Source organism: Lissotriton vulgaris, chromosome 10, assembly GCF_964263255.1.
Source record: "Lissotriton vulgaris chromosome 10, aLisVul1.2, whole genome shotgun sequence".
Lineage (NCBI taxonomy): Eukaryota > Metazoa > Chordata > Amphibia > Caudata > Salamandridae > Lissotriton > Lissotriton vulgaris.
The window spans coordinates 319,696,550-319,713,431 of NC_141698.1; the positions used below are offsets into that span (position 1 = coordinate 319,696,550).

General features: G+C 43.9%; 1 protein-coding gene across 1 annotated transcript in view; it reads left to right on the plus strand.

The window, feature by feature from the left end:
• Nucleotides 1-16,882, plus strand: part of CCDC13 (coiled-coil domain containing 13) — a 498,753-nt gene that overhangs the window by 216,525 nt on the left and 265,346 nt on the right. Inside the window, exon 10 of the mRNA XM_086941089.1 lies at nucleotides 4,424-4,630. Within this exon, the coding sequence (XP_086797215.1) occupies nucleotides 4,424-4,630 (207 nt within the window). The remainder of the gene's footprint in view (nucleotides 1-4,423; nucleotides 4,631-16,882) is intronic.

A 16,882-nucleotide genomic window follows, 5' to 3' on the forward strand; every position in this document is an offset into this window, starting at 1 on the left:
AGGCATCCAGTTCCTGGGGGCATGGATTTGCACCAGAGCAGGGAAAGCCTATCCTTCCGAAGATCGGATGAGAAAGATCAGGGGATTAACGGCTTCCCTTCAAGCAAAAAAGTCCACTTCCGTGAGGATTTACAAGTCCATGTTGGGGATGATGTCATCCTGCATCCCATTGGTACCAAACTGTCGTCTTCGAATGAGACCTTTGCAGGAACAGCTGGACGAACAGTGGGTACAGGCCGATGGAACCTTCGAGGATCGCATTGTCATCACGAACCGTATGAAGGTGGCCATGTCATGGTGGAAGATCCTAAAGAACCTGGACCAGGGATTGAGCTTCATTCCTCGACATCACGACTTCGTGATGACGACGGACGCTTCGCTGAAAGGATGGGGCGCGCATCTTCAAGAGCTGGAAATTCAGGGCCTTTGGTCAGATTGGGAAGCTCAGCTTCACATAAACATGTTGGAGCTCAAGGCGGTGTTCCTAGGGCTTCAAGCATTCCTTCCCAGAATACGCCAATCGTCAGTACTTATACAAACGGACAGCACCACGACCATGTTTTACCTGCTGAAACAGGGCGGGACGAGATCCAAACAGCTGTCGACATTGGCGCAAAGGATCTGGAAATGGCTCATAACCAACGAAATTTCGATCCAAGTTCAGCATATACAGGGAGTCCTCAACACTCGGGCGGACGCCCTGAGCCGCACTCCCAATGCGACACACGAGTGGGAACTACACGACACTCAGATTCGCATTTTGTTTCAAAGGTGGGGCACTCCCACATTAGATTTGTTCGCGACTCAAAACAATTCAAAGTGCGCTCATTTTGCGTCCAGGTGCCGTCAACAGGGCTCCAAGGGAAATGCATTCCTCATGGACTGGACAGGAAGGTTTGCATACGCGTTCCCTCCGTTCCCGTTGATACCGCGCATCCTGCGCAAGATGAGATTGGAACCGTGCCGGATTATAATGATTGCACCAGCCTGGCCAAGACAGGCGTGGTTTTCAGACCTCCTTCAATTATCGAGGGGCGACAAGATCCAGCTCCCGACATTTCAAGACCTCATCTCCATGAAGGAAGGGCAGATTCTGTATCCGGACCTGCACTCTCTAAAGTTGTCAGCATGGAACCTCATGAGCGGGAATTTCAAAATCTAGATATTTCGCAAGAATGCAGGCATATTCTCTCTCAAGCTAGAGCTGTATCGACGAACAAAACATATACAGCAAAATGGACCAGTTTCTGCCACTGGTGCAACAGACAAAACTTGCATCCGTTTGAGGTTCAGCCTGAAGGTATCCTGCCTTACCTGCTTTCACTATCTAAGTCAGGTCTGTCGCATGCTTCGGTCAAAGTGCACTTAGCAGCAATATCACGATTCCGGCGGAAGCCAAATGAACCATCTCTCTGGTCATCCAGAGTAATAAAGGAATTTATCAAGGGACTTTTTAGAGTCTTCCCACCCATCCAGCGCCCACCTGTGCCGTGGCACCTCAATACAGTTCTATCGCAGCTTATGAGGCCACCCTTTGAGCCCATACATAAGACAGTCTTGCAGTTCCTGTCATGGAAAACAGCCCTCCTTCTCGCCTTAACATCTGCAAGGAGGGTAAGCGAAATCCAGGCCTTTTCAGTGGAGGAACCCTTCTTACAATTTCGTCAGGACAGGGTTATATTGAGAACAAATCCTACCTTTATTCCCAAGGTGGCGACGTCTTTTCACCTCAACGAACCCATTATTTTACCTACTTTTTTCAGCAAGCCTTCCTCGGAAGCAGAAAGAGCCTTACACTCTCTAGACATTTCTAGATGCCTAAAGTTCTACATTGAACGGACAAAAACGTTCCGCAAGTCCAAGCAATTATTCATTGCATTTGAAGGGCAGAGGAAAGGTCTTCCATTGTCGAGACTGAGTATTGCTAGATGGATATCCTCAGCTATCCTGAAATGTCACGAAAAAGCGGGGAAGCCGCTATGTTCTAAAGTGCATGCACATTCAACGAGGAAGATGGCAACCTCGATGGCCTTGTTCGCAGGAGTGGCACTGCCAGACATCTGCAGAGCAGCCACGTGGAAGAGTGTGCATTCATTTACAAGACACTACTGTCTAGACACTGCGTGGAAGGAGGACACGGCAGTGGGACAGGCTGTTCTGAAGCGTCTATTCCAGTAAGGTATGGTCTAATGGCATATTGTTTTTTACTATACAGTGCTTTGACTTGTACTTATCCATGCATTTATCGTATTGCTGATGCTTTCGTAGCTACTGTTATATCATTGCTTTGCGGCAGAGCTTCCTTCTGAGTTCTGTCCTGGAAACGCTACAAGTATGGTGTGCACTGCTTACTACTCTGATACAAGCATGTGAATCTATGAAAGATGTAATACTGGAGAAGGAATTAGTTACTTACCTGTACACTATAGTTCTCCAGTATTATCTTTCATAGATTCACATGCGCCCGCCCGCCTCCCCGTTTCTCAGGCAGATCTTGTTCTCGGTATTTATCCATGTCTCTCACTCGGGGACGGAAATCTGAGGCAGGAAGCTGCTGCTGGGGAGTGTGAGGGCAGGGCAGCAATTCTGATTGGCTGGCTTTTGGACCAAAACAAAGAAATGGTCTGGTTACCAAATAGTACAGCCCCTATGGGGATTTTCTATGCAGTTTTTCTTCTCTATGATACTGCTTGGTCATTCTGTTACCGTGAGACTCCCACCATGACGACGGGGAAGATACAAGCATGTGAATCTATGAAAGATAATACTGGAGAACTATAGTGTACAGGTAAGTAACTAATTCCCTTTGCATCACCAGGTTTATGGAATGATATCCTAAAGCCCCAAACCAAAGGTGACCGGGCCATACTCTGGTCGTGTGTCGGTGCTGCTAAAATAGCCCTAGCAGCCGCATGGAAGAAAAAGAGAGTGCCATCATTGCCTCAATGTGATACCAAAGGCACCCCAGATTGTGGCAAGCTACCACAATGGAAGGAATGGGTGACATATTTCTGGTGATTATAAAAACTTTTAATTAATTTGAGGCCCCTTAGAGAATATTCTTTCCAGAGGTTTGCTCCTGTGTGCCTGCTCTATTCATACAAGAGCTCTCCACCTCTTCTAATTTTAGATTAGTAAACAGTAAGGGGGTGTCTAGAGATCGGTGTTTTTTCCTCTGCCTGTGGTCTCTGGCTATCCCCTCCAATCACCTGCAATACTCTTTTAATGTTTCAGAGGATGATTCACACACATACCTAACTTGTTTCTTTTGTTTTTGGAGTGTGTCATTTTTTGATTTGGGAGAGGTGGTAGAATGTTATTTATGCGATTTGCAAACTTCACATCAGCGGTGATAGAATCTGTATTGTTCCATGAGAAACATTCCCCAAACGTCGACAGCTGTTCACTGAATTACTGGATCCAGATTATGGTGGTATTTGAAATGTATGCAATTGCCTATGTTAATTTATGCATAAAACCAATAAAGACAACTTTGACAAAAATACTCGTGGGTTGGGATCCGCAGGTAAATTGGCACTCATTGGGGAGGGGTTGGGTGCACGGCCTAGCCAAAAGTCAGATCATGTAACCTACTCCCTGCTGTGCATGGCCAAAAGCTTTGCTCATCAGGGTAAAATTGGTAAATATGATTTAAAAAAAAGAAATTCACCCAAAAAAGGATTTCAACTGATGTTATACTTTGGCGTGGAAATAATACAAAAACTAACATTAAAAAAACAACTGAAATTCACCATTCTAGTATAGTTAGCTAATTGTAACTTGCACCCCAACAAGCACTGCTTATGATCTCGCATATTACAGCCCCCATAATATGTTAAATGACGTCACTGATGACATCTCATATGACATCACTGATGGGAAAGATAGATTATTAAATTAAGTCTAATGTTAAAGTGTTAATAAATGCTATAGTAATTGATCAGCCATGTGAGATTGCATTTGCTGTGCTGCCTGTGTCCGCTATGACCTTTTAGACATTCTTTGGTAATTTTTGTGAAATAATGCACATTTTGACAGAATTCATAAAAATTATTTTCGGGCATGCATACCAACTGACCTCCTGATGAGGATGAGGCTTAGTTGGCCCACCATGAAAGTACTTAAATATCTCAGAATACTCTCACAGGGTCTCTGACATAATATGAAATTTATGTGAAGAATGTGTTTTTGGAAAACTGAGCATTGCTGACCAGAGGAAACTCTTGGTGGAAATGGCTTCTTATCCTGATTCAATGCACAAAGGATTTCCACCTATAGAATGCTCTATTGCACACCTAAGTGTAATGTTAAGTGCTCGAATAGTTTTATGGATTGAATCTCGAGTTAATAAAGTGAGCAACAATTTTACATTTTTGTCTATGCTAATGTCTAAGATTTGTAGATGTACATTTTCATCCGGCAGAGCCAGCAGAAGCACATGCAAGAACTATTAGGCCGTCTCAGCCAGCAGGACCAGAAGAACAAAGAGTCTCAGCATTCACTAGGATTTCAGTTACACAATGAAGCTCAAAAGCAAAGCTCACTCATTGGCCAGCTCAAGCAAATGGTGACTGACAAAGAGGCCAAGGTGAAGGACCTGGAGGAGGAGATTAAACAGCTGACAGTTAAAGTAAGTGACTGAAACAGACTTAAAGTTTTAAGAAATGTCCCTTTGTATCTCCCCTAGATTTTTGTGCATCCTTCATCTTTTTCCCTCTGGGAATAGAAAAAATCCCCCTAAGACAGTATCCATTATTTTTAATACCAGAAAAAATCAGCAAAAACATTATTCATTATTTTTAATACCTGAACTTTATTAGTTCACCATAATGCTGTAGGTTGATAAAGAGGCATTTAGAAATGAAATCCTCCCTGAGCACTCAAACAGTATATGATCCACAAATACAGAATTCAATGTACATAAATGTTTTCTGTTTTCTTTAAATCGAGTATTCTTCAGTAGGTACAGCAGAATTTTAATGTCCGAGCATCCAAAACCTTCAATAAGGTATTTCTTCAGTATAAACAATTTTCAAAGCAGCCAACACGTGTTTCGTCATGCTAAATCAAGCATCCTTGACTTCTTCAGGGCTGCAAACCCAAATAGGCAAAATATAAGCAAAATTCTTACTTACTTCTGTAAATACATATTATTACACCTTTACCCTCTTACAGTTAAGAAGCTAAAAATCGACAAAAAGATACTCAAGGGATCATAGTAAACCATCACCCATTGTGAAATAGAATAGAGTCTCAAAGAAAACTTTACATAAAAATTAGCGAACCAAGTATCTCCCGCTTCAACACCAGAGAACGTAAAAGCCCAGGAGCAAAGATTAAGTATTAGACGTGAAAATCACCTGAAATTGGAATACCAAAGTAAGTAAATATTGATATCCTCCTGTATAGAACGCCTAACTCACAAAAACAACAGGGGCAGTTGTTAAATAAATTTAGAGTGCCTCATCATAGACCACTAACGGTCTTACCAAATAGTCAAAATTCATATCAGTTGTGTTCGCTGGAACATGTCATTTATAGATGAGCAACTGCAATCTGTAACTCCATAACCATATAATGCCCCTGATATCAAATCCATCACATAAGGGTAAAACCTATCTCACCCTTCATCATAAGTACCCGAAACTCCACCGTTCATAACCTTCTAATAGTCTTCCGAATCTCACGTGTACGTTGTCTGAAATAAACAAAGACCAGTGTATAATGCGTTAGATTGTATCAAGTCAAACGCAAGTAAAGCGTCTGAAAATAATATTCATCGAAGTCCCCCACTTACCCAACACAGGTTGTAAGCCTCTCACTCGTAACTGACAACCGGCGCTCTACTCGGGCGCCACCTTGTCACTACCTTATATATAGAAATGTGACAGGCGCCATCTTTGAATGTGCAAGTTGCGTCAAAACTTATATTTAAAATCTCCCAATTTCAGTGTAATCCTGTAGGCTCTCCTGGTGACTTCCTACCCATGTTCTTTGCGAAGGTGGCAAGGGCACTAGTTGTTCTTATAAACACAATCTTTTAAGTGGCTATCGTTTTGGTCCATGTATCATTACAGTTAAATAAGATGCCTAACTATGTGAAGCTTGTTGTTTGGGCTATCTTCCTACCCTCCAGGAAGATCTCTCTTACCCTACCTCTTTGAGCCCCTTGGCCCACGTATCCTCGTTTCATTACAGTGGCTATGCCAGTGGTGGTTCAGCAACCTTCTTCATGTGTAAGAGTGACTACACACAGCATCAGTGCATGTCAGATCTCTTCCACAGGGTAGCAGGGCAGAATATATACCCCAAATTACCATATTAAAATTTGGTGACATGGCGCCTGAAGTCATTCAGTAGGGCCATCTCAGTCTTCCACAGGACTGTATAGGTATTTTAAAGGAAGCCAAGCATCCATTTACTAGAGCATCCTATTCTTTCAAGTGAAAGAGATTTTGCATCTGGCATATTTGGAAAAACATAAAGGTGGAAAAGAAGTACTGCTTCTTCCTGACATTTGTAGGATCTATTTAGCCAGATCAGGCTGCTGATCTCTTCTCTACAGAGACATCTTTCTGCTGTTACAGCATACCGGAAATGTCCTTCACAAACCTCTTTCTTCAGGATCCCATTATACGAAATGCTTCCTGAAAGGCATTAAAAAAGTATTTCTACCAGTAATGAGACGTTCTCCTCCATGGGAGCACAATGTGGTCTTTTATTCCAAACTAATGGGTCTTCCTTCCAAAACTATTCATATGGCCTCTTACAGCTCACTTTGTGGAAAGCTGCTTTCATAGTGGCAATCACATCTACTCACATTGTTAATGCAATTCAGGCCTAATGTTCTCATGAACACTAGAGAGGTGTGGCTCACTGGTTAGAGGCGGCAGACCCGGAGGCTGAGAACGGCCCGGGACCAGGGTTCGATTCCCGACGCGGCAGGGTCGCGGACCAGGGTCAGCGGACTGATAATTCTCGCCTCGGTGCCCACTTTGGGCAGTGATCACACTCGGTAACTCTGGGCATTAAGCTTGCCTCATCTCTACAACGGCCCCCCACAGACGCCGGGGATGCCTGGCTTCACCTTGGAGATACCCAGCAAGGGACCATCTCACAGGGAAAGCCAGGATGGGTTCCCCAGCGGTCATTCGCGCCAGGATACTCCGGTAGTAATTGAGCGCGCTACAAAACACCTTACATTTACATTTACATTTACATTTACATTTACATATACACTTCTATAAGGAGAAGGTGGTCATGAGGGCACACCCACGTTTTCTTCCCAAGGTTCTCTCTGATTTTCTTGTTGATAAGATAATTTCAGTTCCTACATTTTTTCAGAATCCTTCCACTCCTGCTGAAAGTACCGTGCACGTCTGTTAGGAGGGTTCTTGAGTTTTATATTGATAAAAGAATTAGCTTTGCAGATATGATTGCAGTCCATTTCCACATGGAGTGTCTCATTTGCTCTTTTCGGAAGTAAGAAGGTAAAAAAGTCACTGCCAGGGAAACATATGGCCCATTCTAATATGGGTACATCTGGAACTACTGCTTTAAGAAGTATCCATATCATAGAGGTATGTAAAGCAACCACTTGGCACAGAGTCCATACTTTCCCAAGAAACTATTACCTAGATCCAGATTCCAAAGCTAGATTCCCAAGCTGGGCAAGCTTCTTGAGGAATCTTTTCCCTTCTATATATCTAAGTATGATTTCTTCCTTCCACCATATGATTTGGAAAGAGCTTACTATTCTATTCTGTGCTTACGAGTATCAATGGAGATCCCCTGAAGGAGAATGAAAGTTTGCTTACCTGTAATACTAGTTCTACTTTATGTACTCACCATTGAAAATCATAAGCAACCTTCTCTTCTCCCCTGGTACAAGAATATAAATTATAACTACATAGCAAGATCAAAAATTTCCACTCAAAAAGAACTGGAGCAGCTTTCACGTATAGGGCATGATGGAATAATAATGCTGTGCTTATTTCTCAAGCCTCTTTATTCTGCTGCTTACCCAGCTATATGTCCCTCCATTTCTGTAAAAACAAAACGTTTGTGAGAGTGTTCCTGTCCATGCTTCTTGAAATAAAATTAAAGGAAAATTGCCAAATATATCCATCAATGTGCTGGCAAAAAAATTAATTTTTAAAAGGAAAAACTGTCTCTTTTATACAAAATTGCATAATATTATTTTTTAAAGTGCTCTGAGTCCCACATCTTGGCAGGACAACTTGGTACTTCTGATTTCAATGGGGATTCCCCTGATGTTGAAATAGGATTACAAGTGAGCAACATTTCCTTCAGGAGCAGATGGGATATCACAAACAGGTTCGTGAAAAAAATAGCATTCCCAGGAATGACTGTTGGGAAGCTGGTGAGGACACTGCATGGAGCAGAATAGAGACAAGAGTGACAGAAGCTTAGAAGACTGAGAGTAATGGGAACAGAGGTGACATGTAGAAAAGAGGAGCAGAGAAGAGCATGAGTGGTAGACAGACAGAGATGAACGAGAGTGGATGGGAGTGGGTGCCCAGCAGAAGTAGAATATGAAGCCAAACCCACTATGGTACTATGGGAGGTTGAAACAATTCCGCACAATATTTGATGATGTTTGTTGATTTGGATGACTGGCAGGTGGATGTATATTGATGCGGGATATGCATGACGGGGAGAAAGTTAGGTCCTTTGGGAACACTTTGAGAAAGTATTGACTACAAGCGGCACAATTTATTTTTACGTCAGAATAGTTAGAATGGCCTGCATACCATGGGTAGGGTTCCATGGCAAGCCACAGCCAAAAGCAGGGGAGAAGAGCCAAGTAGGTTGCATTGTGCATTGGGACCCTTGGCGCAGGTTTAACTTCAGGATCACCCACTTGTGCCCCCATGGAGTTTACAGTCTCCTTTGCTCTGGGAATTACCCAGATTGCCAGGTATTAGCACTGGCTGTGCCTGCTTTGAATGCAATTGCATGCCACACACAAACACATGTGTTATGTACGTTTGTGGGTTTGATATTATCATAATTCCACCCTAAAGAAAGCCCAGGTCCATTTAGGCCATCATTATAGGTCTGAAACATGTTGGTGTTTAGGGTCATAGGATCATTATAGCCTTCCAACCCCTATTATAGTTTTAAAGTCACACCCCATTTTTAACAGTCTACATAAGAGCTCCCTGGGTTAAGGTCGAGCCCACCCTTGCAGTTAGGAGCCAGGGTGAACCTGATGATGAAGCATGGCACTACTAGAGTGTGGGAGGGATCTTTTCATTTCCCTGCTCTTATTAGAGTGGTGCTTTGATTTGACATGTGATCCCATTGTTTCCTTGTACGTACAAAGATATTCTAGAGGGGATACTTTTTAGGTCCGAAGCAGCCTCTGGAATCAAAACGTTAGCAGAGCCTGCCTCACTGCTGAAGGGCTGGTGTCCCTTGTCCTCTTTGTATATGTGATCTGGTCCTCTAGGTGCGTGGCAAAGTTGTTGGTAAATCTACATCAGAGCCTAAAAAAGACGAAAATTCACTATAAATTCACAGCCCATTGTGTCTTACTGACAGAAATGGTGGTGATATACTGAAGGGGAAAACTTGATGTCTGGTTCAAAGATCTTAAGTTAATGTGATATTGCTGAGAAAACCTTTAAGTGAGGGTTTCATACTTATGAGAAATTAGATGATGGCTCAAGAAACTGGAGGGATAAAGTGGAAGTAGTGGTTGTAGATGGGAGTGAGGAAACTATAAATGAACCAGGGTTTTATGATAAGTGTATTGTGATATTGTAAAAGTTATGGGGTGCTCAGTGTCCCTGTTGAGTATATATTTTTGAAACATTTGATTTATGAGCTATATCCTAATAAATTAACCCATTTTCAGCCAAAATAGTAAGTCAGCCCTGCCTTTCCACCATCATGCCCTGCCAGGGACAGTTTGGTCATTTTTGTTATTCTGGCTCCTGGTTACAGGATCCTATGGCAATGATTACTGCCTTTTTCGGCTTATTTGCTTGCAAATCTTTTCCACATTTTGAAACCAGCATCTTCACTCAGCATGTGTTGGGACTGAAAGTATTTTTCTGCTTTCTGATGGATAGGTTTTTACAGGAGGGTGCCACCCTTTTCTAAGACCCCTTCTTGCGGTGGTAAAATGGCACTTACAGACCCTCACACTATCTGTGCTTTTTGCAATATTAAAGCTCATTAACCCCCTAGAATTCCCTTTCTTCAGAAATGTCCAGGAGGACTGTGGAGGACCATGTGAAGAATAAGCTGTATGGCCTGCAGTAAGCTCAGTGTAGGTGTCAAGGATCTACCTCGAAAGATCTGAGTGGCATGGAATAGGGGTTCCCTCCTTCATAGTCGCTTGACCACCTCAAGAGACACCCCAAGAGGCAGTTCTAGAAAGAATTCTTGATGTGAAGAAGACCAGCAGTCCTACTCAGTGTTGTGGATGGTTAGGGCTGCAACATGCTCACTGTCGAGTGATAGTATGTTGGGGCACCCTGTGACATTGAAGGAACCTCGTTAATCAGCATCGAAGCACTATATACTATAACAATTTTTGACAGAGAATTGTATGACTGAGTAGATCTTTGCACCATTTAGTAGAGTGGGATGTAAACAGAAAGAGTCCCTCAAAGATTACACTTGGAGTACTCTAGGGTGTACTTGCCAACACACCACACTTCACCAGTGGTGAATCTGTTAACAGACACAGCTTTTATTTCCTCACTGTATCTGTTTCACCAACTCCTTCCTCAGCTATTACTCCATCTTGCATCACGTAACGCAGCTCCTCAACCTGCGGCTTCTCCAGCTCTATACCAGTGGATTCACCTCTGCCACCTTTACAGAGTTTTCCACCTCCTAAATGATGTTTCTAAATAGTGGTTAGGTGTTCTAGAAGTTGAAAGTAGCATTCTTACCACTCAAGGTGCCAAAGGTGCCTACGGTTTTCATATTATTCTCAAACAAGATATTATTCTTTCTCTTCCTTTTCTTCAATGAGAATACTAATCTACCTTGTATTAGTTTCCCCTTCGAGGATTTCTCAGATAGATGAGTCACCACATTTATTTACCTGGTGAGAGAGACTGCTAAATTAAACATCCCAAGTCCAACTTTATAAACAACTAAGTCTATCTTCTGTGAAACACATCATCATCACACTGCTTGAAGAGTGCTTCTGCATTTGGTTCCAGGTCTGTCAAAGCCAGCAATGGTGTTATTCTTTATCCCAGCTCTGATTAGCGCTGCACCCGTCAGATTGCAGACATTTCCTTTGTATAGTGTAGATCCTTAGCAAATCCATATATACATACAAAGGTTACAGGGACTTTATAGTTAGGAAATACAATTTAAAAAACCTTAGAAATGAACTGAAAAAACAAAGGCTACTGGGGCGTTATAGACCAGTGAAATTCAGCAGTTATGGTTACTTGAGCTAACTATAACGTATGCCTCTGCAATGCACTACTTATGACCTCACATATTACATCACGCATAACATGGTCAATTACATCACTAATGACATTTCAAATTACATCACTTATGATATCATCCAAAAAACCACTCACACCTGCTCACACTCCATAGAACCTCTCGTTCTCCCACTGACACACACACAACAACTCACATACCCATTCACAGACTCATGCCAGTATTAATTATATTTCTTAACTATAATGTCCCTCTAACCTTTGGTTTTTTGAGTTAATTCATATCGTTTTTTAATTAGTGGCCGCGTTTGCAGAGTGGTGGAGAAAGGGGGCGTGGCCTCCGACCAGTTCTCAGGAATCTCGCCGTGTAGGTCTTACTGGAGGTACCAGGAGGGCTTCTTGGACCCCAAGGTCTCTCAGCATCCAAGAGGACTTCATCCCCCAACCAGTAATGTGCCAGGAGGTGCATTTGCATAGTGGTGGAGAAAGGGGGCTTGTCCTCCGACCACCTCTCAGCAATCCCGCTGTGTGGAACTTACTGTAGGTAACAGGAGGGATAGTTGGCCACCAAGGACCCTCAACAGCCAAGGGGACTTCAACACCCGCCAGTAGAGCGCCAGGAGGTGCATTTGCAGAGTGGTGGAGAAAGGGGCATGGTCTCCGAAGACATCTCAGCAATCCTACTGTGCAAGACTTACTGTCAATAACAGCCGGGGTACTAGACCCCAAGGACCCTCTGGAGCAAAGGGGACTTCATCCCCCAACCAGCAGTGTGCCCAGAGGCGCGTTGCATAGTGGAGGAGAAAGGGGTGTGGCTTCTGACAACCTCTCAGCAATCCCGCTGTTGGCAACTTATTAGAGGTAAGAGGAGGGCTTGTTGAACACCAATCACCCTCAGCTGCCAAGGGGACTTAATCTCCCAACCAGTTGTAAGCCAAAAGGCGCGTTTGCAGAGTGGTGCTAAAAGGGGGCAGGGCCTCTGGTGATATGCTGGAGTATTTGTTCACAAAATTTATTGAGGGGGTGCTTGACCCCCCTTCCCTTTTTTGAATGAGAAGGGGGCCGCATGGTCTACCTCGTGCCCTACTTTGGCCATGGGGACCCTTTCTATGGCCTTAAGAAAAAAATATTTTATATATTAAAGGGAGGGGAGCCACTCCTGGGCAGATTTTGGCTCTAGGTACTCCATCCCCCAGGGACCGGTCTCTTGTGTGGGTGCCCTGGTCCCACCCAGGGCACCCACTTTGTAGTGTTAGGGACTACTGGGGGAGCCTCAAGGCCCTACGGTCTCCGCCAGCTCACTGGCTCTAGACACAGAGGGAGCTGCTGAACATGCAACTCCCTCTATGTCAAAGCAATTGTGCTCCACTTCGAGCAAGTGAGCAGTAAAGCTCCTGCCAAGCCATAGCAAGCAGCTATGTCGCTGGAGTTAGCACCATGGGACACAGCCAGATCCGGCCCTGAGGGGTGGTCGTCCCCAGGGTCATCTCCTGTTTGTCCATGAGTGCCCACTCCCGGAACAAAGCTATTTGCTATGGATTGGTGGGAGCTTTACTGCTCCCAACAAGGAATAGCAAATTGCTCGGCTTTGAGCAGGCGAGAGCATTTTGCTCTTGCTTGCTCAAAGCAGAGCACAATTTCTTTGACAGGGAGGGAGCTGCATGTTAGCAGCTCCCGCTCTGTCAAAGCAATGCTGGCTCCCGCAGGAGGCGAGATGTCAGCAGGGAGCACAAGGGCCTTGAGGCTCTGCCTGCGGTCCCCAACAAAACTGAGTGGGTGCCCCTGGTGGGTAAGAGAGGCCAAGCCCCTGGGGATGGGATCCCTGAGGCCGAAATCGCCCCGGGAGGGGGCGGTGCTGACCCACCCTTTTATTAAAAACAATAAAATGACAAATAAATAAAAAGCCTAGGTCCCGGGGTATGGGGTCCCCACGGCTGAAATCGGCCCAGGGAGGGGCACAGCACAAACCCCTCCCCCTTTCACAATAGGCCTGGCCCCAGGGAATGGGGTCCGGAGGCCGAAATCGGCCCAGCGATGGGGGGGGCAAACAGCACTTGTAAAACACTCCCTTAATAAATAAATACAAATAAAGCAAGACTGGCTCATCACCGGAGGCCCGCCCCCTTTCTGCACCACTCTGCAAACGTGTCTCTTGGTGCACTACTGGTTAGGGGACGACAATGTCTGATTGGTAATTTTAGAAAAAGGATGCAAACCCCTCGCTCACACATAGTGGCATATCTCATCGTAAGGGTGCACCTCTGCAAGCAACACGTGTCGCTCGACTGGCTCATCCCAAGCTCTTAATTTAAGCAGTGTGTTTTTTGGGAAGTGTCAGGATAGGTTGCAATGTTGTTCCGTGCACATATGCTTAGTTTTATTGTAACCTCATTCTCACTTATACGTGTTCAAAAAGGTGGGGTAAAGGATTACATTAGGACGCCTCTCTCTTATGAGGTTATATTGTTTCTGACATCCTACATTGTGCAAGAACATCACCGGCATCACAGCAATAGCACCTTACTATCTGATTGCCTGTTTTGAACCTAACCAACCCTCTATTGTGTGGTGTATGAGTTGGTCAAAATGTAACTTGTCAGCCAGAGTGATCTGGTGTTGAGGATGCTGTCATGCATAATGGAATCAGGAGCATACCCAGCACTAACTTTACCACCCAACAACTCATCATCATTATTAATGATGAAAGTACTACTGTCATACTAGATGAGGAGTAAATCTATCTTGTGCCCCCAGTATAGGTTATGATATAGTTGTGTATGCGGAGCCCCGCAGATACATCCCCTGGTGAGGCACACCAATTTGGATCACACACAAGTGCTTCGTTTTCAATTATATTCTTCGTTTATTTCATTTCAGTAATTTGTAATTTGTATTTATTTTGAGCATAGTTGACTCGAATATTGAACAGCATATCCAACAGTCGTTATCCGTAACATTTAAACATTGACCTCCAATGCATTTCGGGCTTGGGTGCCCTTGGTCACGGAGAGTTGAGGAGGAAGCACAAAAGGGGGGCGGTGGTAAGAGGCTATATCGCAATGAAGGGAGTGGGGGGTCTACTGGGGTGATATGGTGTTTGGACTCATTCGTTATTACTAGTGCGCGAGGCTGTAGTGAAGGGTGGGGAATGTGAGGGAGAAATTACCGCTAGTGAATCAAACTTAAGTAAACAAGTTAAAAATGTTAGAAACAAATTGTTTCATCATCTTACTTCAAAGTTACGCGTAGCGTCTGAAGACGTTCTCCATCGGTCATCCGTTCGCTGTCCCAAACACATGTGAGACAGCCTACTAAATGCTTACTTGAACAGTGATGACGGACTAGCGCCCGATGGTTACGGGGGCCATTTTGGAATGGTGAGTATTAAGGGAAAGTGCTAAAGGAACGGGGGCCATCTTGGAATGGTGAATGCTGAAGGGAAGTGTCAAAGGAAACACCGGGTGGTGTAGAGTATATACTGTGTGTGTGAAAGGGTACAGTTAATAAACAATAAGCAAAGATAAACATGTGTAGTTCAAACAGGAATAGAGAGGAAGGTGAAGCAGCAACATAGTATAATACAGATAGTATTACAAATAGCAACTAAATTCTGTACGATCATTAAGCCCATGGGGCTTAAGAGTTTGCAGAAGATAAATCCATTCAAGTTCTCTCTTGAGTAGCAGTTTAGTGTTGTCTGTGCCTTCTTTTTTGGATACGATCTCTAGGACCAAAAATTTTAATTGGGCGATGGTGTGACGTGCTTCCATGAAGTGACAGGCAATGTTAGATTTCTTACTTTTTAGTCTGATGTTAGACTTGTGTTCGTTTAGTCTGGTTTTAATCTTTCGTTCAGTCTTCCCTATGTATAACTTGCCACATGGGCATTTGATGGCATAGATCAGATTGGTGGAGTCGCAGGTGGCGTCTACGTGGAGTTTAATGTTGTGTCCTTTCATAGGATGTTGTATTTCATTGCCCCTGATTACACTGTTACAGTGACCGCAATTCAGGCAAGGTTGAGTGCCACGGTGCCGTTTGGTTGACTCGGTGGGTTTAGCTAGTATTTCTTTAATGTTTCGGCTCCTGGTGTGGGCAAAGATTGGCGGCTCGTTGAAGATGCCTTGGAAGTCGGGTTCATTTTGTAGTATAGGCCAATGCTTCCAGATGATCCTTTTGTATGTTGCACTGGCGGTAGAAAATTTGGACACAAGGACCATGCGTTGTTCTGTGTTCTTATGTGTCTTTGTCAGACAGTCCTGTCTGGATGTGTTGGCGACGCGGGATTGTGCGTCTTGTAAAATGCTCTCAGGGTAGCCACGTGCTCGAAATCTGTTTGACATTTCCATCATTCTTTTGTCAACCATTGTCTCATCTGATACAATGCGCTTGACGCGCAGCATTTGGGAGTACGGGAGATGTTTTTTCAGGGAACCTTGATGAAAACTGGTAAAGTGGAGGGCGTTATTCCGGTCTGTACTCTTTCTGTGAAGATCTGTGACGATTCCGTCAGTTGTGTTCTTGATGTGCACATCTAAGAAAGCGATGTCCGTTTCACTGATTTGCCACGTGAGTTTAATCCGTGGGTCTTTTGTGTTGGTCTCCGTGAGGAGATTGTGTAAGGATTCTTTAGTGTCTGCCCATAGGAAGAATAGGTCATCAATGTACCGTAAGAATAGTTTCGTGTGTTTTATGAAACTTGGATGAGTGTATAAGTATTTAGTTTCGAAATTCTCCATGTAGGTATTAGCGTAGGACGGGGCAGCGCAGTTTCCCATAGCCATTCCTGAGAGTTGCAAAAACCACTGATTGTTGACTGTAAAATAGCTATGATATAAGGTAAACATCATTAGTTCCATGAGGAACGTTTGCATATCAGGGTGGATGGTGCTTTTGAGAAGGGCCTGTTCTATAGCTTCAATGCCTCCCGCGTGGGGTATTGATGTATATAGTGAGCTCACATCAGCTGTGCAGAACACTAGAGGCTCATTGCTGGAAGTTTGGATGCGAGATAATTTGGTGAGAAACTCTGTCGTATCTCTGATGTAACTGAATGATTGGGTGACCAGTGGTTGTAGATATTTGTCGAGGAATTTGCCGGTGGTTTCATGGATCGATTGTTTGGTGGATACTATCGGTCTGAATGGGGGGTCCATTAGGTTTTTATGGATTTTCGGGCACATGTGGATCGTAGGACTTTTAGGATGTTCCACTATCAGGTATTTTTTGGTGCGTTCTTCTATGATTCCTGATTGGTGTGCTTTATTTACAATTTCTTTTAGCTGGTTGTGATACTCATTGGTAGGATTGTAATCCAACGCCATGTACGTGTCGGTATCTTGAATGTGTTCCAACAATTTGTTCGTGTACATTTCACTATCCAGTATAACCAGGGCCCCACCTTTGTCTGCTTTGGTGAGTTTTATACTTGGATTATT